The sequence below is a fragment of the Camelus ferus genome, chromosome 24 (assembly GCF_009834535.1).
Source record: "Camelus ferus isolate YT-003-E chromosome 24, BCGSAC_Cfer_1.0, whole genome shotgun sequence".
In the NCBI taxonomy this organism is placed as follows: Eukaryota; Metazoa; Chordata; class Mammalia; order Artiodactyla; family Camelidae; genus Camelus; species Camelus ferus.
In genome coordinates, this window is record NC_045719.1 from 25,292,118 (window position 1) to 25,319,546 (window position 27,429).

The window sequence follows — 27,429 nt, forward strand, 5'->3', positions numbered from 1 at the left end:
TATTCAGAAGGATTTTTCTTTTCAAATTTTCCAGTCGCAACATTAGCACAAGAATGTTTATGTTTCAGCTTTAATATCTATCTTCTACTTTCTTAAGTTTTAACCTATTATTTTATAAAAAGGGCTATGCTGCATATTATAAACCAACTGTTTGGATTCTGCAAACGAGATCTTTACAAATTCACAATTTCAGAGCAAGCTTTAATGATGCTTTGAGAGCTGGGGCCTGGGGCGCTCACTAACAGCTCTTTAAATACTGACAAGGATGTGCTATTAAGTAATGCAAAGGCTCTAATTCCGTGTCAACTCTGAAACCAAAGAACTACACCGAAGCCTTACTTTATCATTTCAGAATATTCCTATTCTTTTGAATATTAAATTTCTTTAAAGATATTTTTGAGAAAAACAGCAGCTATATTCAATTTTCCTTTCACCAAGAAAGCAATCTTTATCAAGAATAAAAACCCTTATGGAAATGCAAAAGATGGTGAATTTCTAGCTAAGTGAACAAGCAGATCTCAACACAAACTTAAATCCTATCAGATCTCACTTGAACGAGCTCAACAAAGTCTTGGTCTACCCTGGAATTTAGCTCTTCTGTTCCAAATATTGGCTGAGCTAAGACCATCACAAAAGACAGGGAAGGGCAGAAGAAGAAAGTCAGCCTGGCTGCCACCATCTGCTTTCTTCCAGCCACAAGGCGCCACGAGGGCGGCCCCGCTAACAAGCCCTCCCCATAAGGATATACTACATCTACACTGTCCCTGTTGTCCCCACGCAGCCCTGACGCCCCTCTCCCACTGGTAGCCTCCCAGCCTGCGAGTGGTCTCCTAATGACCCTTCCACTCAGTGGTACCCACCCCCTCCCCCCTGCTACACACACACACACACACACACACACACACACACAAAGAGAGCAAGAGCCAGAGTGAGAGAGCGAGAGAGCGAGAGAGAGCAGGGGCAGCTTTCCCAAAGCACAAATTTGATTACATCACTCCTCCACTGAAACACTTCGGAGGTTCGCTGGTACAGTTCTAGCCCCACCCCCGCCCCTGCCTCTCATCGCCCAGCCTCACCGCAGTACCCAGGTCCCCAGTGACCTCAGGGGCCCCCGACCTGATGCCTAGCTACTTCCCACCTGCCTCCACGCTCATTCTGATTCTGTTTCTCAAGGAAACCTTCCCTGCCTCCAATCCCTGCACTTTGGTTTAGGTTTCCCTGCTTTGTTCCTAGAACATTCCAAGCTAAATCAACTTCTGACACTGCTAAGCTCGCAAGAAGCAAGTACATTTTGCTTACTACTGTCGGTTCACCCCTCTCCCCTAGACACTTAGAAGTGCGCGTGTTATGAATAAATGAATGAAGGGGTGGGTCTCAAAGGGACAGACAGACTTGCTCTCACCGGTCCCGACCCCTTCTTTCTGTAGAACATCAGAAGCAAAACCAGGAGTACCTCTCCTGAGGGTCACTTCCTGCTGACAACCGTCACTGCCTCCTCTGTCAATTCTAGTAAAAAGCAAGCTCCCCCAAAGCCCTCCACCCCAGGCTCTCTCCAGTGTCCTCCCCAGCAGGGGCACCCTCCACCCTGGACCTCACAGGGCACTCTCCCCGAGTCCCCACCCACAAGCCTCCAGGCCTCTGCCCGGGCTGCTCCTGCCACCTGAGCCACCCTCTTGACCCCTTCTCCTGGCTGATTCTTACTCTGTCCTCACAACTGAATGTAGAGTCCATTTCCTCTAGGAAGTCCTTTCTGTTAATGTCCTTTAGCTCTTGGCTGGGCTCCCTCTACAGCAGCATTGCATAATGACCAACTGGGTGTTTGTCCACCTGCTCCTTTGAGAACACGAACTCTTGAAGGCCACGTGGGAAGAAGGAGTGAGAGATGATAAGAAGGGTGGGAGAAGCAAAAAGCAAAATTCACAGCCCAAGTCCCAAATTCAAGGAGTCTTTCTCAGAAAAAAGAATAAAATATTTCACATGTGTGCAATTTGGCTACTATTTTTGTGGCTCAGTGGACAGCAAGAGCTTGGTGTTCTAGTCCAAATACCAAGTACATGCAAAGAAATGTATGTACTCATATCCAAAGGAAACCAGAGCTGCTCAACAACAGTTTGCAGTTAGAATCCAAAGGAACTTTGATAAAGGTAATTTCTCTCTGTCTCCTTTTTTTTTTTTTTTTTTGGCCTCATATAGATTTAGAAGTATGCATGACTAAGTGATGACTACAGGCCTTGATTCTGCACTGGAGCATTTGGGGCCAAGGAAGCCCAGATTACATGCACTGTGTAAATGCAATCACACCAACACACTTACTGACAGGTGCCCTGGTGGTGGAGCTAAATTTCCAAAGCAGACAACCTTAAATTCGAAGACAGCTCTAAGTAGAAAGTAAGAAATGCAAAGTTCTGTACTCAATTTCATATGCTATTTGGGCCATTAACTGATAGTGCATCTTGTCTAATGAAACCCAAAAATAAATTGTCAACGTCGATTTTCTCCATCTGATCATTTTATGCTAACATTGGATACCAAATCCTCACTCCATACAGAAATCTCAGGCCTAAGCTGCAGCACAGTTACATCCCGCGGAAGAAAGCCGATCAAGGGAGAACTGGAGAGTTGCCCTTCAGAAGCTGCTAAGTCTGGTTTTGCACCTGTACGTCATTTGCAACCACGTCATCGTCAAAGGAGTAAGACCTTACCTCTGTGGGGCGTAAAGCACTGCGGTGCTTCCGAACCATCAAAGAACACTGAGCTTTGTGAAACAGTCCTGAGGCACTTAAATCGTACTTTTTGTGAAAGTCTCCAAAACTGACCCACTTCACCATTCCAGGTACAACAGGGAGGTACCGGAATTAGTAGAGAAAACATGCCCTTGAAGTCTGACAAGGCCCTGCTTGAATCCTGCTACAGCATTGACTAGCCGCTAAATGGACCAATTCCTTAACCCCTCTGAGAAGGCTTGTCAATCCGCAAAAGGGGGCTGCCACCGCCCACCTGGGAGGCATGGATGTGAATGCAACACTCAAGTAGGGCGGCCGACTGGTACCTGACACGGGGCCTGGCTAGTTTCCCTCTGCTGCCCTTCTCCCCATTTAAACTTGCACTGTTCCCCCGGTAAGGATCAATTCCCGGGGACAGAATGCCCGATTCTTTTGTGTATCCCTGCATACATGCCTCACTCTTAGGAGGCCAGAAAAAGGACTGCCTCCTCCCTAGTCACTATCCGTGTTCTTAAGTGTTTCATTTTGTTTTTTTTTAAGTCTACTTGGCAGGGAATATATTCCAGAACTGTCCAAGCACCATTCTCCAGGTTGGCTCCCCTCCCAACCCCCATCCCCTTTCACCTCAGATCCTCTGTCTGAACGCCTTTTGTACGTGGAAAGCGGAAATCGGGTCCGCTGGGGTAGGGGCTCCCCAGGCCTCCCTCCCTCCCTCACAGGTGAGTGTGACTAGCTTCTCCCCACTCCCCACTTCAATTCCAGCTTCTGAGGAGGTGTCCTGCCCAGATCTTGCTGTTTCCGCATCTTCCTGAGATGCACATGTGGCCATGACCCTCCCTCCTGATTTCTTCCTGGGCGGCACCGCCCCCCTCCCCGGCCCCTTGAGGATAAATGGCATTGCTCTGAAAATCCCAAACGCTGTTTACTGACACACCAAAGCAGCATTGTCTAGGCTTTCCTCCAGCCCAGGCACAGCCCTGCCCTCCCTCAGCCTCATGTCTTTACATCTCCAGATGAGCTCATCCACATGCAAGGCTGTGAACACCAGCTAAGAATGATGACTCCCAACGTGTAACTCTAGTATGGCTCCTTCACCTGAGCCCCAGTCTCATAGACCAGAGTGCCTCTTTGAATTCATAACTCGGATGACAAATGGCATCTTAAAATGCCTCATGTCTGCCATTTACAATGGAATTCAACCCCTTGCAGGTAACTCCCGGGTTCCCATTTTAGTAACAACCCCAGCACCCACATAGGTGTTTGAGGTCACATTCAATTTCCCCTGTTCCCTCAACCCAGCCCTGCCCTGGAATCGGTCCTGTCATGTCCATCGCTAAGCCCATCTCAAGTCTGGTTCTGCAGACACCGCGGCCGGAACTCTGCAAGCTCACCGCATGGTGAAGTGAGTCACAGTCCTTTGAAGGGTGCTCCCTGGAGGGGGAGGCATCTCCTGGCACAGGTCACCTCAGAAGGCACTGGATTCTCACAAAGGAGGCCCAGGAGATGGGACTCAATGTTCTCCCGTGGTCTGAACTTTGAAAGGCCTGAGGTCTGGGGGAGCTCCTTGTTAGCATACACACATGCCAGTGAGCAGGTGAGGATGGAGGAACCCAGGCAAGGCTGTTCTCACTCCGACCCCTGGGCTCTCAGGAGCCACGGGAAAGGCCTGTGTCCAGGGCACAACACAGCCATCACAGTTCCCAGCCTGCATTTGCCAACTCGGACAGCCTAGACTCCTTCTACCTGTGACACTTAACTTCTATTCTGTTCCCTCCAAGACTGTGATGGACTCTTTCAAAAGTCTGGCCTGTCTCAAGCGAGACCAAGTCAGTGAAGGATGAGGTGTCCTCATTTGGACCAGAGCATGAAAGGAGAAACAAGGTCTCATGACCAGCATGAAGTTGGTGGGCCAACCCTTCCCCCAGGTGAGATGAACCAGCTTGGGGGGTGAGAATCCAAGGTCCTAGGTCAGCCAAAGCATCTACCTTCACGGCTGACTGAGGTGTTGGAGTCTCACTACCGCAAACTAACGACACGGCCGTCACTGGTGGACGTCAGCTGCAACAGACACGGAGTCAGCTATTTACTGCCAACATGGATTAAAAGTAAAGGCCGGTGCAGGGAGGCCTGCAAGGCTGCTGAGGCAAACCACAGACTCGGCTCTGAATGCCCACTGGCTAAATCAGAGAGGAAGATACCCTCCCCTTTAGCGGTCCCTGTGTCCACCCGATCCAGGTGAGCCAGCTACTTAGGAGAAGGCCATGTTGTCCTGATACTCAGAAAAACCAGCCTCGTAAAGGGAGTAAAAGAGTGGCATGGATTTTAGACCCGCTTCTGCCCCTTTACGAGGACAAAGTAAATGGCATGGGGAAGGCAATAGCAAAAGAAAACCCGGTGACTGATTCCTCCAACAGCGTCCCCTGCGGCTGCTCACCCCCGAGCCGGCCACTTCCTCACCAGTGACCCCCGGCCTGGAAGCGCCGTCACGCACGTCACATAGCGACAGCCAGGAACTGCGTGCCGAGCACGTTTGTGCAAAAGCCAGAATCAAGCAAGGTGCTGCAGACTGAATTTCCAAGTGAAAATACCCATGAAAAACATCCCCCAGAAGCCTCCTAAATCAATTCGCATCTCACCTCCTCAAAAGAAGCAAACAAAATTAATAAGGGCTCATTTGTCACCAAATGTAAGGAGGATCAAACATGTTTCTCAAAGCAAGGATTCTACTAGGTATCAAACACCAGCAGGTGACATGCTAACAAAACAAAAATTCCAAAAAATTAGAAAATAAAAACATGACTGAGATAATACATGAATCAAGGCAACTATTAAGTTTTTGCTTTTTAAAGTGGTGGAGGCAGCACGGAGGGCAATCTCGCTATTTCCAATGCAGGGTGTGCACAGCCCACATTTTCAGACCCAACAACACGCTCACAGGGAGCTCCGAGAGAAAACGGAAAAAAGAGAAAGAAAAAGGGGAACAAGCAAAAATTAGAAACCCGCAGTGCTCCTAGCATCAGTGGCTGTGGCTACTCTATTGGACAGAGACTCCAGGGGTCCCACCCGGGGTACTGGCTGAAAAGAGAGAGTAAGTGTCCACACTAACCCTAAAAGGATCTCTCTGAAACAAAGGCGGATTCACTTTTAAACGTCTGAAAACTGGCGGGCTGCACCTCCCTCCCCCCTTGGCTACAAGACAGCCCTCCTCCTTGCCAATCCCTTTCTGGATGTAGGGAAGCAACCTGACAGACAGTCAGGGCAGCCGGGCCTCCAGGTAGGCTTATCTGCTGTCTGTGTCCAGTCCCACCAAGTCCTCCTTCTCAAACAGGATGCAGGGGAAGGGGATCTTGTCCGTAGAATTGTCGGGGGCCCCATCCAGGCTCTTGGACACGAGCAAGATGAAGAGTGACTTGATGATGGCCTTGACTCTCTTTTCCACCACTCTGCAGTCTTTGTAGGTTGAAGGCCACATCAGTGGGTGGCTGCTTGACCACCTCCCCATGGAGCCCAAAGGCAAAGAGCTGAGGGTCATAGAGCGTGGTTCCATACAGCTCCTCTGCACGTGGAGCTTCTAGAGGGTCTTGGCCAAGAGGCAGTTGGTAATGGTGACAAGGCCCACGACCTTGCGGTAGGTCTGGAAGTCGTTCCACCCATTCTTGGGTCCGTAGTGGTGCCTGTAGTGGATACAGAGTGCCCACTGGGAGCCGCACGGGCTGATCTGGCTCACCGAGGAGATTCACTTATAGATGCAAAAGAAATTCTCCTCTGAGACGATCCCCAACAGGTTGGACCACCACAGGGAGATTCTGGTTGTCCTCAGCACACTGCACATAGTAGGGATGCTCATGTTGCAGGCCCTTCTGAGAGGGGAGAGGAGACTGAGGTACACACTCTGCTGTGGGCTGCAGGCCCTTCTAGGATGCGGTGACCTGGCGTGTAGCAGCCATAAGGCAGGGAAGCCCAAGCAAAGCCAGGGGTATAGTCTGTCCTCAGCGTCTGCACATGGCTATCGTAGCTCGGATCACATTACCCAGCTTTTGGTCTAGGCTTCCAGCCCCTGCAGAAAAGGGTCATTTCTTGTTTTCAGTTTCCAACACCTAGCCAGGCCCTGATGCAAAGTGAGTGCTCAAAACTGCTGAATACAGGAATGAACAAATGAACTGCTTTCCCCACCCCACTTCAGCAGAATATAAAGAAAAGAACCACAGTGGGATCAAAAGATCTGGATTTCAACTCCAATTTACTTGAACTCCTAACCTGCAGAATAATGGATAAGAAAACTTTCATTGGGGAGGAGAGTACAGTTCTGTGGCAGAGCCCATGCTTAGCATGTATGAGGTCCTGGGTTCAATCTCCAGTACCTCCATTAAAAAAAATGAAACAAATAAATAAACCTAATTACCCCACATCAAATATAAATTTTTTTAATTCAAAATTCAAAAAAAGACCTTGCAATTGACACAACATTGTAAACTTGACTATACTTCAATTAAAAAAAAAATCCTTGCCTTACAAGAATATATCTGGATTATGGAAGTTTGCAAATGTAAAATGCCTAGGGTACAATCTGCATAAAAAGTGGGGGACTGTACACATGTACTATCCCTCAATTATGAGCTATATTTCCTTTGCGGGGGTTATAACCTCTCAGAGCTACATTTCTCAGATTAAAAAAAGAAAACATTACCTGATTCTCAGTACTGCTGAAGAATTAGATAACCCTATGATAGCACCTGACCCACAGAGTTTACTCAATAAATGTTTGTTGAATGAATGAATAAACACGCAAGTGAATGCTGCCCCTGCCACAGACCATCACAATTGTACTGCCTGGAAATCCTTAGCCCATGTGCCACCCGACTCTACACTAACCATGTGGGTGACCTGGGCAGGCCTGTGTGCTTCTCTAAACCCCAGTTTATTCACGAATAGAAATGGGAGTAATAACACAAACCTCAAAGGGTTAGTGAGTCAATAACAAATTGTACTACAATTTTGCAAGATGGAATCATGAAAGAAAATTGGGCAGAGTCCATAGGCTCTCTCCATATTATCTCTTACAACTGCATGGGAATCTACTATACATCTCAAAATAAAAAGTCAAATTTTATTAAAGAGGCTATTGAGATTAAATGAGCTCACTGTCTTAAATAAGGAACACACAGTACAAATAGGACAATGCATAGCCCATGAGATACACTCAGTAAACGTTCCCAGTGAGCCCACTGGTCCCTCCAACTCCAGAGCACAAGGATGGGTCCTCATGGACAGAGGCCACTGCACCTGAAGCTAACAAAGCTAATGGTCCCCACTTCCAAGAGCCCCTGCCTCCACCCTAGGTCTAATTTTGTATTTGTAACTTTCTTTTCTTATACTTAAATAGGAATACCCAATTGCATAGCCTTCAGGTCACCAAAACCTGACCACGGAAATCATGACAGCAGCCCTCCCCAGTGAAACAATAAAATTAAAAGCCATATCCACAAGAAGTCTGTGTAATTCTAATGGCAGGAATTTCATCCTGGACTGAGAGGAAGAGGACTGGGGAGGAGGAGGAAACTGGGGCCCCCAGACCCAGGGGCCACCTGTCCCATGATGGAATTTAGTCTCAACCCACACACTCCAGGAAATTCAAATTACACATAGACAGAGTGCTATGGACAAGATTTTTTTTTTTTTTAAAGAAACTCCTGATTCTCTAACAGGTCAGGTTTCTACTGAGACACAAATGGCTTATATTTATATTGTTTCACGAAAACCTAAAATAATATCACTCCAACTTGACACATGAAGAAACGGAGGAAGAGAGAGTTTTATCACATTGTGCAAGATTAGAGAGAGGCCACGTCAGAGGCTGTATTTAAATCCAAGCCCTTGCTCCATTTCTCACACTAGAAAGTGTGACATACTGCCCCCCTCCTGCCCCTTCCCTGCAATAAATCTCTTAAGTCTTTTCTGTGCTACCTGGAAAGAACCAAAGTCACATTAACTTTCCACAAAGAGCTGTGTCACCCCTTGGAGGACGTATCAAAATCTGAAGAATTAAGTTTGGAGTAGAGATTTGAGTTCTCTGTTTCTCAAAAGGAAACATGGGTTTAAAAGAAACCAAAAAGCAATTATCTAGTCTAAGCCGTCATTGTGCAGAGAAGGAAACGGAGGCTCAGAAGAGATGAGGAAAGGGCCTTATTTACAAATCTTGCCTCAGCGCAGCACCAAGCCAGCCCTGGGCACTACTGGGGAAGGATGTGGGAGGCCCAGGAGAATGACTGTTAGAAAAAGGAAAGGGAAGAAGCATACAAGCCCTCTCTCTACACCATAGTACCATGCAGTTCCACCAAATTATCCAATATTGGAGCCACCAACATTAAGGTGGGCTAAATAGGTTATAGAAACCTGGAAGTCTCAGCCACAGTGGAAATTCCAACTTTTATATGTTTTTTCCCAGTTCAAGCATGAGCTCAGCGGGAGCTCCGTGCCAGGCACTACACGAGGCCTGGAGTTCTCCCAAATACAGATCTCTATGAACACGTGTGCAAACCACATGCAGGCCCACCAGAAGAAAAACGCCCACAGATAAGATGGAATTACTGAAAATGAAGGCAGCTAACCAGCATATATTACTAGCAAAAAGGATGCTGCTAGAAATACTCATGGACATAGCAAACTGTGGTTAGCAAGTGGGAAAGGGGGAGGGACAGTTTAGGAGTTTAGTATGATCAGATACACATTACTGTATATAAAATAAATAAATGACAAGGACCTACTGTATAGCACAGGAAACTATATTCAATTTCTTGTAATGAGTTGTACAGAAAACAATCTGAAAAATATACATGTACATATGCATATATATAACTGAATCTCTGCTGTACACCTGAAACTAACATTGTAAATTGATTACACTTTAATAAAAAATAAGAATTTTAAAAATAAATAAATAAATAAAAGAAAACTGTAATCCCCTTAGCTGTAGGTGGTGAACACTGGTTGCAAGCACCAAGTCCACTCGATCACTCCAGCAATGGCTGTCACTCTTTCTGACCATCAGTGAGTCAAATGGCTTCACTGAGGTTACTTTTCTCTTTCGTGAAAAGCTACAGTTGCAACCAACGATATATATAGTCTCATTATTCACAGACCCAACAAATTAGTGAAGACTTTCCATAGGCCAGGCTCTGGACAGATGAGAAGATAGGGTCCCAGATACATTTATGAGTAGAAAAAGTTTATGCCACAAAGATATTAATTCTTTCTGTTCTGATATATAGATTCAATGCAATTCTGATTAGAATTCCTACCAGATTTTTTATGGAATGTAACAAGTTAATTTAGGGTCAGGAACAGCCAGGAAATTTCTTTAGAACCACCACTGGGGAGCGGTGGATAGATCATTCATTTCCACTGTTCTTTCTGAAGTGATGAAAACGTTCTGGAATAATAATGGTTGCACCACTGTGAATATACTAAAAGCCGCTGAATTGTACCACTTAAATGGGTGGACTTCACAGTTTGAACAATATCGCAATAAAGCAGTTCTACGAAAAAATATTTCTGGACCACTATTTTTCCCTCTATATTACTAGTCTGCCCCACAATTTAAGAAAAACAAAAAAACAAAACCAAACAAAAATTTGCCAGGAGATCTTTAGGACTGCAATGTTCCTGGGTCTCCAAAATGCCTCTGATGGTGCTGCTCCTGTCAACACACAATAGTTGGGCTGGACTAGTTAAGGACTATATCTTTTTAAAACTGACGGTCACATGTTTCACGCTGGGAGGGGGGAGGATGCAGAATGTCACAGCCTCATGCCCTCATCTCTTTTTTTTTTGTTTTGTTTTGTTTTTGTTTTTGGAGTAGAGAAAGTTTTTACTATAGGGCCAAACAAGGAGAACAGTGGCTCGTGCTCAAAAACCCTGAACTCTCTGATGGTTTTTGAGGTGAATTTTTTCTTTTTTTTTTTTTTAGGGTAAAGTTTTTAATAGGCAAAATGAGGCTTGAGGGCTTCCAGGTGTGTGACTTTCTTCTGACTAGTTGGTGGTAGGTAATAGGGCCGTGTTCCAGGAATCTCGTGCTCAGCCTGAAGTTACCATCCTCCACCTGGGTGGGGGCCTTAGCTCCTGCAGAACAACTCAAACATATTAAGTACAGCCCTGCCCCTACCCCTCAGCTCATTTTTAAGTGAACCAAGCCCTGCTTTCAACACTGTGATCACGCTCACTATAAAAACACGTGACATCAACAAGCATCACCATCCTAACACCAGAAAAAGTATTAAGGGTATTTACCTGGGGCAGAAACACTAAGGGAGGAGAAAGAAGCATGCTCAGCGTTGGCGCTCTCTTTTCCCAAGTCTCTGCCAGGAGAAGCTGGGCTTTACAGCCAGAGGATCTCAGCCCCAGGGAACAGCGTCCATGCCACTGAGCTGGACCTCGGGGACAGGGAAAGGGAGAGGAGTGCAGTCTAGGGGTGGCGGGGCAGGGAAAGCGGCAGGGGGCTCGGGCTGCAGCCCCGCTTGGACGCCAGTCCCAGCCACTGTCCCCGCCCCCGCCCCCGTCCGGGTCCGCAGACCCCACCGGCCCGGGACACAGCCCACCCAGGGGCGGGGGTCTGCGGCCGAGGAGAGGAAGCCCGGGAGGAGGGGACTCGCGGGAGGGAGAGCGGAAGGGGGCGCAGGCCGCAGACTGAGGGGAGCCCGGCTGGGGCGAGAGGTGGCAGGTGCGTGCCCGGCCCTGGACAGGTGTGTCCTGGGCGCCGGGGCAGGTGGCGCAGGCAGAGGGGGCTGGCGCGAACCCCTCAGCTGGACACGCACTGACTCGAGCCCTCGCAAGCTGTGACACGCGGACCCCCTTCCCCAGAGCCCCCAACCTAACACTTACACAGCCGGAGGCCCCGACCCGGGGCAGCAGCCAAAGGCCTACCGGGCGACAGAGCCGAGCAGCCACTGGGGCTGATCCCTGGCTCGGAGCTGGAGCTTCGGACCCGCGGTCCAGCTGGCATCCAACCGTGGGCATGCGCGGGAGGGCCAGCGATCCGCTCTGGGCTCCGGGTTCTGAGAGATACACTGGGGAATCGAGGGAGGGAGAAGATGGGAGGGGGAGAAGATGGGAGGAGTAGGAGAGGAACCGAAAGTGGAGGGAGAGAGATGGACGGAGGAGGAGCAAGGAGAAGCGAGAGATCTAGAGGGAGAAGGGGGAGAGGAGTAGCAGAGATGAAGAGAAAAAGCTTTACCTTCAAGGGCACCCCGAAGGAGGTGCCAGTCCTCCTCTATGTCCTTCTCTAGCCCCTCAAGGCCAGAAGCTCAAATTTCACCTCCCTGGTCAAGCCCTCCAGCCAAGGCCCTGCAGAACCCCTACAGGGATCACACCTGTTGCCCCCAAGAGGAGCTCAGCTTCCTGTTGCTCCCGGAACCAAACACCCACAGGCGTTGTCGCTTAGAACTATCTTAGGAAGAGTATAAATTCCCCTTTTACAGGCTGGGAAACTGAGGCAGGCATGATCTTTGCCTTAGCTGCACTGTCCCAGGTGTTGGGCTGGCAGGGAGCGGGAGGTACAAGTTCAGAGACCCAGACAGAGCAGGCTGCCCGAGTGTAGGTGCATAGTCCCCATCTCTCCTGGGTAAACCACTTTCCACCCTAGTGGAACAATGAAGGGCTCACAGTAGGTCCCTGGGTGTGGGAGAGCTGTCCTCAGTTCCAGTGCCCAGCTTGCTATGTAGATAGGAGTGTTCTCGTGTCCAAACTCATTCTCCTCAATGCAGAACAGGCCAATAAATCAGGAGACCAGGTGTTGGGGCATGGAATAGCAAGTTTCTGTAAACCTAGATGGCAAACTAATGTCCTGGAAAACCATCTCCCCAAGTCAGAATTCGGGATCCTTTCCTGCTTGCTTGGTTGTTGCAAACTTCTTGGTGTAGGAATTTTTTGTTGTTAGAATTCTTTGTTCTTGCAGCTATCCACCTGGGTCAGATCCCTGTAAACCTCCAACAAAACAAATGTTATTTTCTATTCTGCAACTTGTTATCTTTATATGAATGGAAAAATGTTAATATCCTTAAAGTTCAGAGCCTTCAGAATAGGCTCTCCTGTCTATTTCAGGCTCTAGGCAACATTGTCTTACAGAAGGTGCAGAACCAGTAAGACTAAGCCTAGGAAACAGCACAAGGTTAAAGTCAAAGGAACAGATCTAATACAGAGTCTGATGTGTTCTTTGCTATTATCGAGGCAGAAGCCACTTGAGGATTTAAATCCTTTTAGGTTAAAAATAAGTAAAACTTTAAAGGAATTTACATACATAGGTTGAAATGTGCATAAAATATTTGGAAAAGCTCACAAAAGATTGTAAACAGTGGCATCTCCAGGGAGAGCTGAGAGAACAAAGGATGAGGGAAACCTTTCCCTATTGTATTTTTGTGCTGTTTGAATTTTTTTTAAACATATGCATGGGTTTCTTTTTCAGTTTAAAAAAAAAGTTTAATGGAGGGAAGGAGTAACTAGCTCAGCAAGTACAGCAGCCATGGAAAACTGAGCCGTCACTTTTGCTTTAAGCCAGGAAGCATTTATTGACTCTCTCCTATGTGCCCAGTGCTGTTTTATGACTTCATTTATTATGTATATTTTTTATAATATAATAACATGCTATCACTGACCCCTGCCCAGGGGAGCTGGTGGAAAACCAATTGAGTTTTTATTAAGTTGTTTTCCAAGGAGTATAAATGAGTTATAAACAGAACACATCTTCAGGGCAAACCAGGTGGAATGGGTTTCCAGCAGGCCAGACAGCTAGGAAGGGTTTTCAACAGAGATGCCCAGAGGCAGAGAGAGAAAGCCTCCAGGGCCCCAAAAAAGCTGCCCAAAGTGGTTTCTCCATGGCACTATTGTAATAGGAAAGAACAAATCTGACTCCATATTACATCTTTTTCTTTGATTTAACCCTGTGCTGTTTCCGAGGCTTAGTCTTGTTGGTTCTGCACCTTTTATAAAACAATGTTGCCTAGAGCCTGAAATACCCAGGAGAACATATTCTCAAGGCGTTGACCTTTAAGGATATTAACACTTTTCCATTCTTATAAAGATAACATGTTGCAGAACAGAATATAACATTTGTTTTGTTGGAGGTTTACAGGGATCTGACCCAGGTGGACAGCTGCAACAACAAAGGATTCTAACAACAAAGGATTCCTACACCAAGATGTTTGCAACAACCATGCACACCCTCTTCCCCTTTTTAATATAAAAGAAGCCTGAATTGTGACTAGAGGAAGATGGTTCTCCAGGAGAATTACTCTGCAATGTCCTCAGTCAGCTGACTTTCCAATTAAAGACGCTATTTCTTGCCACAAAACGTGGTCTTCCAATTTATTGGCCTGTCCTGCAGTGAGCAGAATGAGTTTGGACTCAGTAACACAACCAAACATTGAAAGTATTCATTTGATATATTAAATGACTTGCTTCTGCTGGTCTTTCTTCCTGACTTTTTCTTTTCTTGACCACTCCTGCTATGTTTATGAAAAATCAGTCAGTCTGCTCTTGTGGACACATTTACATCTCTAGCCACTACCCTTCCAGATAAGAACTGATGTCACCAAAATTGTTAAGAGCTATTACATGGTCAGAAAAGACCAGAAGTGTGTACTGGCTGATGTTCAGGAGCAGGCTGGGACACATGACAAGATGTCATAAGCATGGATAGACAGCTGGGCACCAAAGGAGAAGCTTCTAAGCCTCCATGAAGGGCTTGCTGGATAAGAAGGAAAAGTCCCAGATTGTAGATCTGATTCCACCATGAGCTTCCTGGGTGAGGCTCGGCAAGTCATTTAAGTTATCTAGGCCAGTGCTGTCCAACATGTGAGCCACCAGCCACATGCAGAATTATGAAGTTATTCTGTAGCCTGGCAGAATTATAAATAAACACTTTACAGCAAAGGTTCAGCACGTATGATGTTTAGAAACATTAGTGGTTTTCTTGCCCTAAGAGGTTATTTTTGTATGTGTAGTTTTCTGTGGTTTGTAATGCCCGTGACTAATGATTCCCTTATAGTGAGGTATTTTGAAGTTATAAGTTACTGGACACAGTACCGTCATATCACAGTTGAATAAAAGATCCACATAAGCCAGGCCATTTGATTTAGTAGTTATGAGCAGGGTCTCCGGGGCCAGCCTGCCTGAGTATAAATTCTCACTCTGCCTCTTGGGGGTTCTGTGTGAATCTTGGAGAAATTTTTATTATTATAGATGTTGTTGTTGTTGTTGTTGTTGTTATTTTACTTATTTGTGCCTCTTTTTCCTAACCTTTTAATGGTGAGGAATATGTAGACTCTATCTCCTACTGTGCTGGCAGGATTAAGTGATTTAACATCTGTGCTGCCCACTTCCCTGGGTTTCAGCATTCTCCAGGCAATCAGTTTCAAACCCGGAGGCATTCTCCACTGTCTTAGTCAGTCTGGGATGCTGTAAAAAATTACCATGGGTCAGGTGGCTTAAACAACCAGCATATTCCTCAAGTTTTGGAGGCTGAGACATTCAAGATCAAGGTATCTGGGAGAGGATTGCCTTCATGGCTTGAAGATGGCTGTCTTCCCACTATCTTCATGGGGTGGAGAGCAGAGAGAAGCAAGCACTCTGGGGCCCCTTATAAGTGCCCTAATCCCATTCATGAAGGCTCTACTCTCTTGACCTCATTTTATCCTACTAATCACCTCCCAAAGGCCCCGCCTCCCAATACCATCACCCTGGGAGATGGGGTTTTGACATATGGATTTTGAGGGGATGCAAACATTCAGTCCACACATCGGCTAACTCTCCCCAACATGCAGTCATCAAACCTGTAGCTAATTTCAAAGTAATGTTTATATCTCTCTGCCCATTTCCATTCCTACATCCACTAACACTGAAGCCCTGTTAGATTTTATTCCTTATTTTTCTGGAAGAGATTTAATTGATTCCTCTACTCCAATGCTCTCTTCACTCCAAACAGTCTGCTTAACAGCCCTGCCAGGTAGGTCTTCCTTAAAACACCTTCCCACTTTACCTGGTTGTTTTTTAGGTGTAAATGTCAGAATCCTCTCCACACCCCATCCTAGACCTTTAATCCCTTACACTACCGCTCATTATGTTATTTTTCTATTACCACTATAACAAATTTTCATAAGCTTAATAGCTTAAACCAGCACAGATTTATCACCTTATGGCTGTGGAGGTCAGAGATCCAACACAGTTCTCATTGGGCTAAATTCAAGGAACCAGCAGGCTGTCTTCCTTCTAGAGGGTCTAGAAAAAAATGTTTCCTTGTTTGTTTGTTTTTTTCCAGTTTCCAGCGGTCACCCACCTTCCTTAGCTTGTGCCCCATGACTTCATCTTCATGGCCAGCAGCCTTTCTGAACATCGCTCCATGGCTGCACCTCCCTCTGATCCTCAACTCAGATGGGAAATGTCCTATGCTTGTAAAGACCCCTGTGATTACACTGGGCCCACCTGGAAAATCCAGGCTACTCTCCCTATCACCTCATCTCAGGATCCCCTTGTCCCACCCCACTCAGGCATTATGTATGTGGCTGTGACACTCACCTTGGGTAACATTTCCTCTCATGAACAATTAAAGGTTCAAGACACTTGTGAACGGCTTTTTGTATTTCTTCCTTAGTCTTTCCACATTCAGTACGTCTGGTGAGATTATACAAATCCTGTTTATTTGTAACCCGGCACTAATCTTTAACAACGTATTATGGGATTAAAAGGCTAATAGACAATTTAGAAGGAAAATCCTCTAAGATTTTTTAAGATTTTTGTCCTAAAATGCCTGTCATCCCTTTTGCTGTCTACAGTAACATGTCACAGGTGGCTTCTCTGTGGGGGTGGGGGACACATTGTTCTGCCACCACAGTCCCTTCATTCACACCAATGTCCTGGTCTCCTAACAGAGGATCTATGCTCCCAGCTTTGCTCACTTCCTCCTCCTTTCCATTGACCATCCTGTTCCCACCGCTTCCTTCGTTCACCACATCAGGATTTCATGACCACATTCTTCTCTAAATGGAATGGATATTGTGCATCTAACGTCTAATAATTGTTCTCAGTGTATACGCACACACTCACCTACGTGTCTCCCCATCCATCTCTTTATTTTCCTAGAATCTTCCAGAGGAATCCGTTCTATCATGATGATGATGATGATGATACTGACAGTGATGACAGGGGCCTCTGAAGGACTCTGATAAAGAGAGAATCAATGAAGAGAGGGAATCATTGCAAAATTGCCCCAGAAACAGGTTAAAGGTAAATAACTGTTATAGTGTTTAATGAAATCGACTAAAATTTAACTATTTTTAAAACTTTATATCGCTGTATTTTAAATTTTAAGGGGAATTTTCATTCACCACTAACCAAGATTTGAATTTAGGACCAAAATCTAAGAGGACTTCTATCTTCTAACAAATTGTCCACTAGCCTTTTAAACACGTGATTCTTTAAAAAAAAAAAAGTTTAGTGCTGGGCTGCAAATAAATAGGATTCATATAATTTACCAGACACACTGAATGTGGAAAGACTCAGGAAGAAAAACAAAAAGCCATTCATAGGATGGAGTATGGGAAGGGATAGACTGTGATTTCAAAATTGTAGAACAGATAAGATTATACTGTATATCACAGGGAAATATACACAAAATGTTATGATAACTCAAAGAGAAAAAAATGTTACAATGAGTGTGTATATGTCCATGAAAACTGAAAAATTGTGCTGAACACTGGAATTTGACACAACATTATAAAATGATTATAAATCAATAAAAAATGTTAAAAAAAAAGCCATTCATAATGTCTTCAAACTTACGTTGCGCACAGGAGAACACCTTAGCCAAGGTGAGCGTCACATCAACATGACGCCTGAGTGGGACGGGGAAGCTGATCTTCCTCATCAGACATTTATGCTGATTTGTTAGATGCCAACACAGTTTCCTCATTGGATTTGCCTCTAATAATTATGGAACAGTTTAGGCTCTACCAAAACAGACTAAACATTTTCCCCTGCCGCCAAATCTCTGGACTGAATGTCCCCACAAGAGGGACATGATTATATTTCACAGGAAACTTCCTGAGAAACAACAGGCTTTTTGAGGGCAGAACTACTGGTCCCCCAGGGAGGGCTGGAGGAGGGATCGAGGGGACACTGGAAATACAGGAGGAGTCAGTTCAGATAGTGCTGCTCAAGTAGCCAAAGACATCCTACCAAAAGTTTCGTGAGTGAAGGAGCCTATGAACACTGAGCAGGTTGTTAAGACACAGCAGTACATAACTAGCATCACAAGTCAATTGTAGCAAGTTTTGATATTTGGAAAATAATTAGCCATTGCTCTTTGAAAATGCAGCAGTAGCAATAGAAATAATAAACACTGAGCTGTCTTGGAGATAACAAACAATAAAGAATTCTAAATCTGCAGGATTCCTTGACAAGATGCAAGCGATGAGCTAGATGTGTGCTGCAGATACCTCTGACTGCAGGGCTCACTCCTGCAAAGCACAGAACTAGTTTTCTCAGCAGACAGAGGGAACCAAGTCAAGATTTCTAATCTTGAGAGGTTTACCATATGGCAGGAAAGATCAGACAAATAAACACAGCTAAATATGAATAAATGCAATCAAATATTATGAAGTGTGTATGGAGCACAGAAGAAGAAAAACTCCTTTCACCTGGGATCTAGAGAAACTTCTTCAGAAAATGTAGCTTTGAAGATGGCCAAAGACATGGGTGGAAATTTGGCAGAACAGGACGTAAGGAATTTAAAAACTAATTCTAAAATTCATATAAAAATGCAAAAAAATCGCAAATATCCAAAACAACTTTGAACAAGAAAAATTTTGAAGACTTAAACTATCTGATTTTCAGACTTTTTTAAATAAAGCTACAGTAATCAGAAAGTATGGTATTGTAAAATTTTCCTGTAAAACAGGAAAATAGAATAATGGAACAGAATAGAATGTTCCGAACTAAACCAACACTTAGATGGACAATTGAATCTCAGTAAGGATGCAGTGCAGAAAGGTTCTTTTCAACAAGTCGTGCTGGAATAATTAGATATCCATATGCAAAAAGAGAAAAATGAACTTTGACCCATACCTCACAAAATACAGAAAAATTAATTCAAAATCGATCATAGATCTTAATAGGAAATCCAAAACTATAAAACAGCTAGGAGGAAAAGCATAGGCTTAAGCAATATGACCTTAGGTTTGGCAAACATTTCTTTGCTATGACATCAAAAATATAATCTATTTTAAAAAGTAACTGATATAGTGAACTTTATCAAAATGAAGACTCTTCAAAGCTCTTCAGAACACTGCTAAGCAAATGAAAAGACAAGCCATAGAGAGAAACTACTGCGCCACCTTACCCGCCCCCTGAGCGCACCGCGCCCGCCCCCCAGCAGCAAGCTCACCTGGAGACGGGCGTCCGGCTTCTCTGGCAGCAGAGGCCGCCCCCAGGCCACGCCACGGGGAGGAGGGGAGCAAACTGCCGGCTCCCGGGCGGCGGGCCCCCTACCCACGGCACCCCCGCACCCTAATTGCACTGCCCCGCTCCCCTCCTCAGCAAGCTGAGTGGGACAGGTGTATCAGGCGACCTGGGGCAGCAGAGGCCGCTCCCAGGCCCGGCCTCCGGGGAGACGGGAGCTAATCCACCAGCTCGCCAGGGGCAGTGCTGCTCCCCTCCGCTGCCGCTGCCGCTGCGGCCGCCACTGACAGAACCGCCCCGCCTCCCAGGAGCAAGCTCACCTGGAGTCCGACTTCCGGGGAATCTCCTGCGGCCAAGGCCGCCTCCAGGCCAGGCTGCGGGGAAGAGAAGGAAACAACTGGCTTGCCTGGGCAGCCCCCTCCCGCCGCCTCCACCCCAAACGCACCACACCAGCCTTCAGGGGTCAGGCTGACTGCGAGGATGTTCACCAGCCTTCTGATTCTGGCCACGAGCCTGAGCACCTCCCTGCACCCCTACACCCCTGCAACCCCTGCAGCCCCTGCACTCCCTGCGCCCCTGAACTGCCTGCACCCTCCACAGCACGTGCACCCCTGGCACAACTTTCACCTTTCACCACCTACACACCTGCACCCCTGCATGTCCCACACACCACCTCTTGGGCCTGTGGCAGAGCCTCTGCTGTTACACCAGCGTGCAGTGACTCATATCCTTGCCACTACATGATGCATCAGTGGACCTCTGGGGTTGCCTGCCAGAAAGTATGTGTTCCCTAGGCTGGGCCACTAGGGTGATCTCTGTGATGTCTCCCAGGACGGGCTCAGAGATACTTTTCTCTGGGAAGAGAGGAGTTGAAACCGCTCTTGAGGGCAGAGCTGTGCTCACCAGGCCGTCCACGCTTCATGTTTTACACAGGGCTTCACGGAAGTGAAATGGACCCGGCCAAGTATGGCCTGCTGTGCGCCCACCTCAGTCCTGGGCTCTGAGGCAGACAGACTGGCTCCCACCCTCAGGGCCCAGTTTGGGCACCTGAATGGTCCCTTGGAGGCATCCCATCAGTTCTCAGGAAGAAGTCTGGCTGCTTCCACCCCATGGCCCTCCCTCCCACTGTGCTGGCCTCAGGAAGTTTCCTTATTTGGGGAAGAAGGAAGCCCACCCCCTACCCCACACCTCACCATGCTCTCACCCAGGCTGCTGCTCTCTCTGCCCATCAGAGTCTGGAAAGCCATCCCTCTTCAGTTATGTCTCTTCTGAGATGGACTTGCTTCCATTAAATACTAGGCAAGGATGCAACGTGGGATGACCTGGGTAAGAGAACCAAAATAAATAGTTTCTTCTGTGAGGTTTTCTATTTATCTGCTGGGACTGGGCTGTGTGTAATTTGCTACAGCTATTGGTGTGAGAGGCTAAAACAGCCTGTGTGTCCTTGTTTTCATCTCCCCGCTGTCTTTGGGTTTTCCCTAGACACTCCTGAGACATTTACTTCTTTTAGTTTTATTCCTGTTATTACACAGGGGCCCTACTGACATGGAGGTAAGGGGTTGGGGGAGCGGGACAGAGCAGGGCATCTGTAGTCCTGTGATTAGATCTCATTGAGCCTGTGCCCTGAGCTGTGACCTCCACAAGTGTGTCTCTTTCCCCCCACCCCAATTTGGGTGACACAGAAGGTATTTCCCTTTCCCCAGGTTGGTTAGGCTCTGGTAAATTAATTTCTCATTAAAAAAACAAACAAAGAAAAAACAACTTCCCCCAATGAAACAGAATGTTCTGGGTATATTTCAATAGAGTTATTTTCTCCTTTCCAGGCAGGAAGCATGAGGGGTTTTTCTCTGACCTTCATTCTGAGAACAGGGCACGGTCCTGGAGGTAAAATGCATGAAAAAGAGCAGGGGGCCCCTCTGACTGGCCCCCTGGAGTTGTCACACTCGGACTTCCCCACGCTGAGCCTCCCGCTGGCCTCAGGGACCTGTTAAATCTGCCTGCCCCCGGGGTTCTTACAAAAGCGGGTTCTGCCCTGGGAGCTGTGACTCTCCAAGCCTGCCCGGCTGCCTCTCTGGGTTGGGAGCAGCTTTTCCCCTCAGTGTTCTGGGATCTAAGAAGAGCAGTGGGTTTGCAGCTCCCTCAGCTCTGGTGTTGTTTTCAGGACAGAAGGAGCAATTTCTGAGCTCCACACGAGCTGGAACAGAGGCTGGAATCCTCCCCTCCTCTGCCTCCGTGCAATAAGTGGCTGTGGTTCTAGCCGAGTTTCTGAAGATGTGGATTTAAACACACACATCCCAGCCCCCACAGGAGCACACAGTCCCATAAATCCCCCCAGTTTCCACTGGTAACTACGGAGCCGATGGGGACACGGGTTTCGGGACCACAGAGGCCTGACTGCACGACTTGCTCCGTGGCCTATTAATGTGGTTGCTCTGGGCCTTGTCTGAAGTGGCTTGCTTACCGCACCTGGTACATGGGAAACACAAAATAAGTACTAGAACCTTCACTTTTGCTCCCTCCAGGGCCTTCAAACAGAAAGTAATAAGTGAACTCAGACGGCCTAGTCACCACAGTGAGGTCTGTCCAGCCTGGCTCTCCTGAGTGATGGGCACTGACTTGCACCTTAACTCGGAACAGTAGGGGAACCGCCTTCCTCTAACTGGGCCTCTCCCCACACCAGGCACGCCCTCAGCTGAGACGGGGAAAGCTCCCCCACTGAGGTGTGTGCTGGCGGCTTCAGTGTGACCTGGCCCTGCCGGGATGTGAACCTGCAGTGAGTGAGGTGGAGGGTCGGGTGGAGGGGGGTCCCTTCTGGGGTGGCAGGGGGCCCGGTAGCATCCAGCCCGGCCTGGTGCCTGGGGCTCCCTAACACCTCCTACAGCTCCTGGGTTGGCTCCGGTCCTGGCCACTCCAAACACCGTCCCAGTATCTTTTCCTTAAGTCCCTTTTTTGCTTTTATCAGCAAGAAGTGGCTTCTGTTGCTTGTTCAGTGAAACAGTGCATCGGGAAACCAGACTATTTCTAACATCAGTAAAATACCAACCTCGGTCAGCTCGCCGGGCAGACCACGCAGCACAAAGGCCTGCACAGGGCTGTGCGAACGGCTTACGTGAAGGGTCCTCATCATCTGTCTTCAGAGATACAGAAGCTTGTGGTTCAGGTAGAACCTCAGGGAGGGATTGAGGAATCCAAAGCTGGCTGGTTTCAAAGGCTAACTGGTCAGACCAGACCCCTGAGCTGTGGTCAGAAGCCTAGCTCAACGTCACGCAGACTCAGCGCCCTAAGTGCCGGGTGGGGCCGGTGGTGTTCCCTTTGCAGGCTCTCATTGGGGATTCACTGTAGCCCCTTAAATGCAGCAGAGATTCCAGCCCCCTTAGCCCCCACCCTGAGTGTTCCATGACACAAATCCTGGGAGTGTTTAATTTTCATCTTTGTTTAGGAGGATGAAGGTGGGGCAGGAGGAGACATAAATTCATACTGAGTGACACAAGGTCACAGCCAGCACCTCCTCCTCGGGGAGCTATGTGCTCCCACAGTGGTGGCTGGGGGGCTGGGCAGAGACCCTCCGCTGGTCCCAGAGGGACTCGCTCCTCTGGCCACAACTGATGGGTTGGACAACAGATCCAGAGGGAGACAAAGCATCTTTCCTGGGAATTTGGAACTGACACACAGAAATCAAGTTCATTCATCTGGGGACTGGCGAGGGGGAGGGGCAGTGGTTGGAAATCAAATGAAACCAGAGCATGAGAGAAAGTTAGAAGTGAAAGAGAGAGAGACAGAGAGACTGAGCTTGTGAGAGCAAATAGTCAGAAAGAAGGAAAACAATCAGGGGACAGAGGAATTCCAGCTCCTGACTGTCTAGTCTGTCCCAGCCCATCAACCACCCCGCAGGATGGTTAATATCATTCCAGTTTTGCAGATTAGGAATCAGGCTGAAAGAGGTGGGGGCTGGGTTTGGGTGCACAGTTAATTTAAGTGTCGCTGGACCCCTCACTTCCCATTGCCTGGAGGCACCGTAATCCTCACTGGGACCCCTGCGGTCCCCTGACAGCCCAGCACCCTGATCAAAGGGCCCCTGCGGGAGTGGGAACCCCTCTGAGTGTGGAGAGATCCTTGCACCGAGATGCCATTCATCAGCAGGCTCCTGCTCACCCCAGGTTAACATGTCCCCAGCTGTGCAGTCCCCCGACCCGCTTCCCTCCCTGCCAGGCACCCCCGTCCTTACCACAGAGTGTACTGCAGGAATTCAGGCACAGGGATGCCGAAAGCAACACGAGACCACCGGCTGTACAAACAGCAGACTCCCAGCCCCACCTGGGTTCCGAGGGGACAGTAGGCTCCCTCACTTTCATGTGTCTAAGACAATCTTCTTCAACTGGAGGTTATAGAGAAAAATAAAAGGTCCAGAACATAGTTCGGTGAGGAATTCCTCCAAGGACCTGACTCCAGAGTCTACAACCAGGTGTACCTACCCCCCGTACTTGGGGTGAAGGTGGATTATTGATCAGCACAACCCCCGGTGGCCCAGCTCCTCGGCTTGGCTGCCCAGAGAGGCCTGGGGGAATGGGTAAGGCCAGGGCACTCAGGAAGAGCACAGAGGACCTAACCTCTCCCCTCCGCACTTGTAAACCCTTCCCCAAATCTCAAGGCATCGGACAGAGAGCAGCCACCACAATAAGAAGATGCTCCCATCTCTTCACTCACTCCTGTCGGTTCACTTACATGCTGAGCATCCACTGGGTCCCAGGACATGACACATAGGATGGCCGATAGGACAGGCTTGGTCCTTCCTCCTGGACCCTGTTCAATCTGATGGAAAAATCATCACTCATAAAGAGTTTCTCAAAATTATACAGAGACCAAAGAAAAACTGCAGAGTGAACCAAATTTAAAAATATATATGGAGATCCCCCAGTCTCCCCACCTAAGGTTAACAGCATAAAGCAAAAAGATCTTGCCTTTGTTCACCAAGGAAGTTGTCACCCCCTCTCAGGTGGAAAGGAGAGTTATTCTTTGAACAGGACACAGAAGTGCTCCATCGGATTGGACCATGGCCTCTACATTCATTCAGCAAATCTGTATAAGCTCCTACTACGTACTGGGAATCTCCTAACTAGACCCTGTTCCCAAGGCTCTCGGGCTTTATCAGTCAACAAAATAGACATGACTCCCCGATACTGGGGGCTCAGAGTTTTAGCAGAGGTAACAGGCAGCATGTTGAGGGTAGCAAGAGCTTGGAAAAATTAAAAAAAAAAGAGTGATATGAGAAAACTCGGGTGATGGCAGGTGAGGTGGGAGGCAGGCAGGAGGGAATAAGGCAATCCTGGCATATCTCACAGAGTAATGAACTTGAAGCAGAATAGATCCGGAGGAAGAAGGAAGAGCCGGAGCCAGTGGCCCCCAGAGTGAGGGGGAGAGTGTGGGCGGAGAGGCAGAGCACACCGTGTCCTGAGGCCTTTGTGACGCATTTGGCTCCTAATGAAATGGTGACCCGTTTAGAGACTTTTGAGGGGAGGAGTGATGTAGTCCAACTTATGCTTTTGTGTTTGTGTTTTTTTGGGGGAGCTAATTTATTTATTTTGATGAAGATGGTGGGGATTGAACCCAGGATCTCATGCATGCTAAGCATGAGCCCTACCACTGAGCTACACCCACCCCCTCAATGTATGTTTTTAAAGGCTCCCTCTGACTCTGTGTTGATGAGAGATTGTAGGAAAGCAAAGATGGAAACAGGAGGATATTGGTGTCCAGGAATGGCTGAAGGTGGCTCTTAGGAGGGCAGGGAGCAGGGAGCAGGTGGTTAATGAAGACAGAGTATCCAGAATTTTCTAAGAAGCTGGATTTGCTGTCTGTGTTTGTAAGAGAAAGAGAGAGGAAGGACATGGTCCCAACATCTGGACCTGGACAATGGGAGGGATGTCCTCTCTATCCACAGGGTATGGGACAAGGTGGGGCTGAGCAGGTGGAAAGGGGCTGGTATCAGCTCAGTTCTTCAATGTCATGGTTAAGGGGTGTATTACATATTACCACAGAAATGCCTAATAGGTAGAGGAGTCTGTTTTCTTTTTCTTTTTAACATTTAAAAATATAATTTAAATGTGTTAATTGTATTATGTGAATGATTTGGGAATTTTGTTTCATGCTAAGGTATATGTTATATATAGCCAAATGGAAAATATATCAGAAAAGTGGAGAAATGAGGGCTTTCACATAAACTGACTGTCTACAACGTAGGTAAAATTTCAATAAAACCAGTTTTCAGTGCAAAAACCTCATCTCGGTGTTACATAAAAATAAATGAAAAAGGACTATGTTGATGTATCATTATTTCATGTTACATAATAGCCCCAAACAAACACACTGTTTAACTATGAGGCTTGTAGAAATACTATTCGCTTTATTCACATAAATACAGAAACGCAGAAATGTTCTAAGGTAGAATAAGCATCTTAGTGGAAATAATACAGATTTGAGCATTTTGCATGATATATATGTACTGATTCAAAATTTGGAAAAGTAATTACATAGTAGAACATATGTATGAAAGTGAAACCAAGATGAATGAAAGAAAAAGAATGTGAGTCTCAGGGATAAAGGTCCAGATGGAAAGGGCAAATCAGGGAGTTTTGGAGAAATCGAGAAATTGATGGCATGCCAATTTCCAATGCTGGGTATTTTCCACCAGAGGAATAGCAAAGAGAGAGGGGAGAGGCCCAGGAACCAACCCTGGGGGACACCCACAGTATATGTTTGGAAAAAAGAGGAGACATTGGCAAAGGACCAGCCAGTAGACCAAAAGCAGAAAGCAGACAGAGCGATGGGCTGGAGTTTCAGTGAAGCAGGAACATGGGGGACGAGGGATGGAAGAGCTGGGTCAAATGCTGCCGAGGGGCCACGCATGATGAGGACTGAAAATTGATCACTATATTTAGCAACGTGGGGTCACTGATGGCCTTGACAGGGCAGTTTCCATAGAGCGAGGGATCAGGGGAAGAGCCAGAGTGGGTGTAAAAGGGGATGGCTCAAGAGAAGATGCAGACAGTGAGTTTAAACAACTCCTTAAAGATTTGCTGCAAACACACAGGGTGGCAATTGTTGGGGGTGAATCAGGGTCAAGGAGTGCTGTTTGTTTCTTTTAAGAGGATGGACGTTTATATACTGATAAGAGCCAACTAGCAGGAGAACAAAATAGGTGAGGTAGTGAGAGAGAGGATGGTTTTGGGAGTGACAACCCAGAGAAGATGGGAGGGATGGGGCCCCGGGGACTTTTGGAGGAACTGGCTTTAGATGTCAATTGTAATAAGAGGTGGGGCAGCGAGAGTGAGGTCACAGACATCAGAAGGCTAGCGGATGTGCTGTGAGTTGCTTGTGAAATTTCTCTTCTGTTGGCTTGTTTGCTTGTTCAAGGTAGAAAAGTAACCTTACCAGCTGAGGAATGAGGAGGAAGAAAGAGTTACTGGAGCCATGAGCAGAAGATAAGAAAGAGCCTTCCAGGGAGAATGGGGCAGTGAAAAGAGCAGGGGGAGATGGGGGAGAGCGCTCCCAGAAAGTTACATTATCTCTTTGAGGTCCCCAAATGTGTGATGTGTGATTACCCTTCCTGCTGTCTATGAAATAACAATTAAGTATGGTTCAGAGGAAATGCTATTTCATTCTAAGAGGCTGCCTGTTTCTCAGGAATGGTCATCTTAAACTGCAAACATTACAAAAAATTTTGAAAAGATGAACCTGTGTACCTAAAATCCCCTATTTTCTATTAATCTGGTTACTATTTAGTTCCCCTATCAATAACACATAAACAATACTGCCATGATGGAGGTACATCGATGCTTAAAAGGAAATGAGATCTGTATCCTTTTCCTAAATTCCATGGCTTCCTTAATATGCAGTTCCCCTTGGAATTTAGGAATGTCTGGTATAAGAAGTGAGAAACAGTTTGAGAAAATCTCGGCTCAGAATTACACAGCACAACCGCATCTCAGAAGTATATACAGCTGAAAAAAAATTTAGAAGCAAAACTCCGTAACTACTCTTAAAGACCTTTGCAAACCTGGGCCTGCCAAGATGTTTCCAAACTGGAAAGGAACTCCAATCACTTGCCTGGTACCGGGACCAGAGGCTGGCCAGCCTTTTCTGTAAAAGCGAGAGAGTAAATATTTTCAGTTTTGCAGATCATTTTGTTGTAACCATGCAGGTCTGCAATAAGAAAGCTAAGAGCACTGGGAGACAGGAAACAAATGGGCATGCCCACACCCTCCCTTCC

The 27,429-nt window shown here is 47.0% G+C and overlaps 1 protein-coding gene and 1 long non-coding RNA gene across 2 annotated transcripts; both read right to left on the bottom strand.

The window, feature by feature from the left end:
• Positions 1 to 881: 881 nt before the first annotated feature.
• LOC116659651 lies at positions 882 to 23,762 on the bottom strand. The gene is made up of 3 exons (XR_004315029.1): positions 23,749 to 23,762; positions 22,178 to 22,181; positions 882 to 4,352 (listed from the first exon to the last, which is right to left on the bottom strand). It is a non-coding gene; the product is annotated as an uncharacterized LOC116659651 (long non-coding RNA).
• On the bottom strand, positions 5,583 to 11,894 carry LOC116659649. The gene is made up of 3 exons (XM_032467447.1): positions 11,643 to 11,894; positions 11,010 to 11,152; positions 5,583 to 6,397 (listed from the first exon to the last, which is right to left on the bottom strand). The coding sequence occupies exons 1-3, from the start codon at positions 11,719 to 11,721 to the stop codon at positions 6,044 to 6,046; spliced, it is 576 nt and encodes a 191-aa protein (XP_032323338.1). The 5' UTR covers positions 11,722 to 11,894; the 3' UTR covers positions 5,583 to 6,043.
• Positions 23,763 to 27,429: the final 3,667 nt, after the last annotated feature.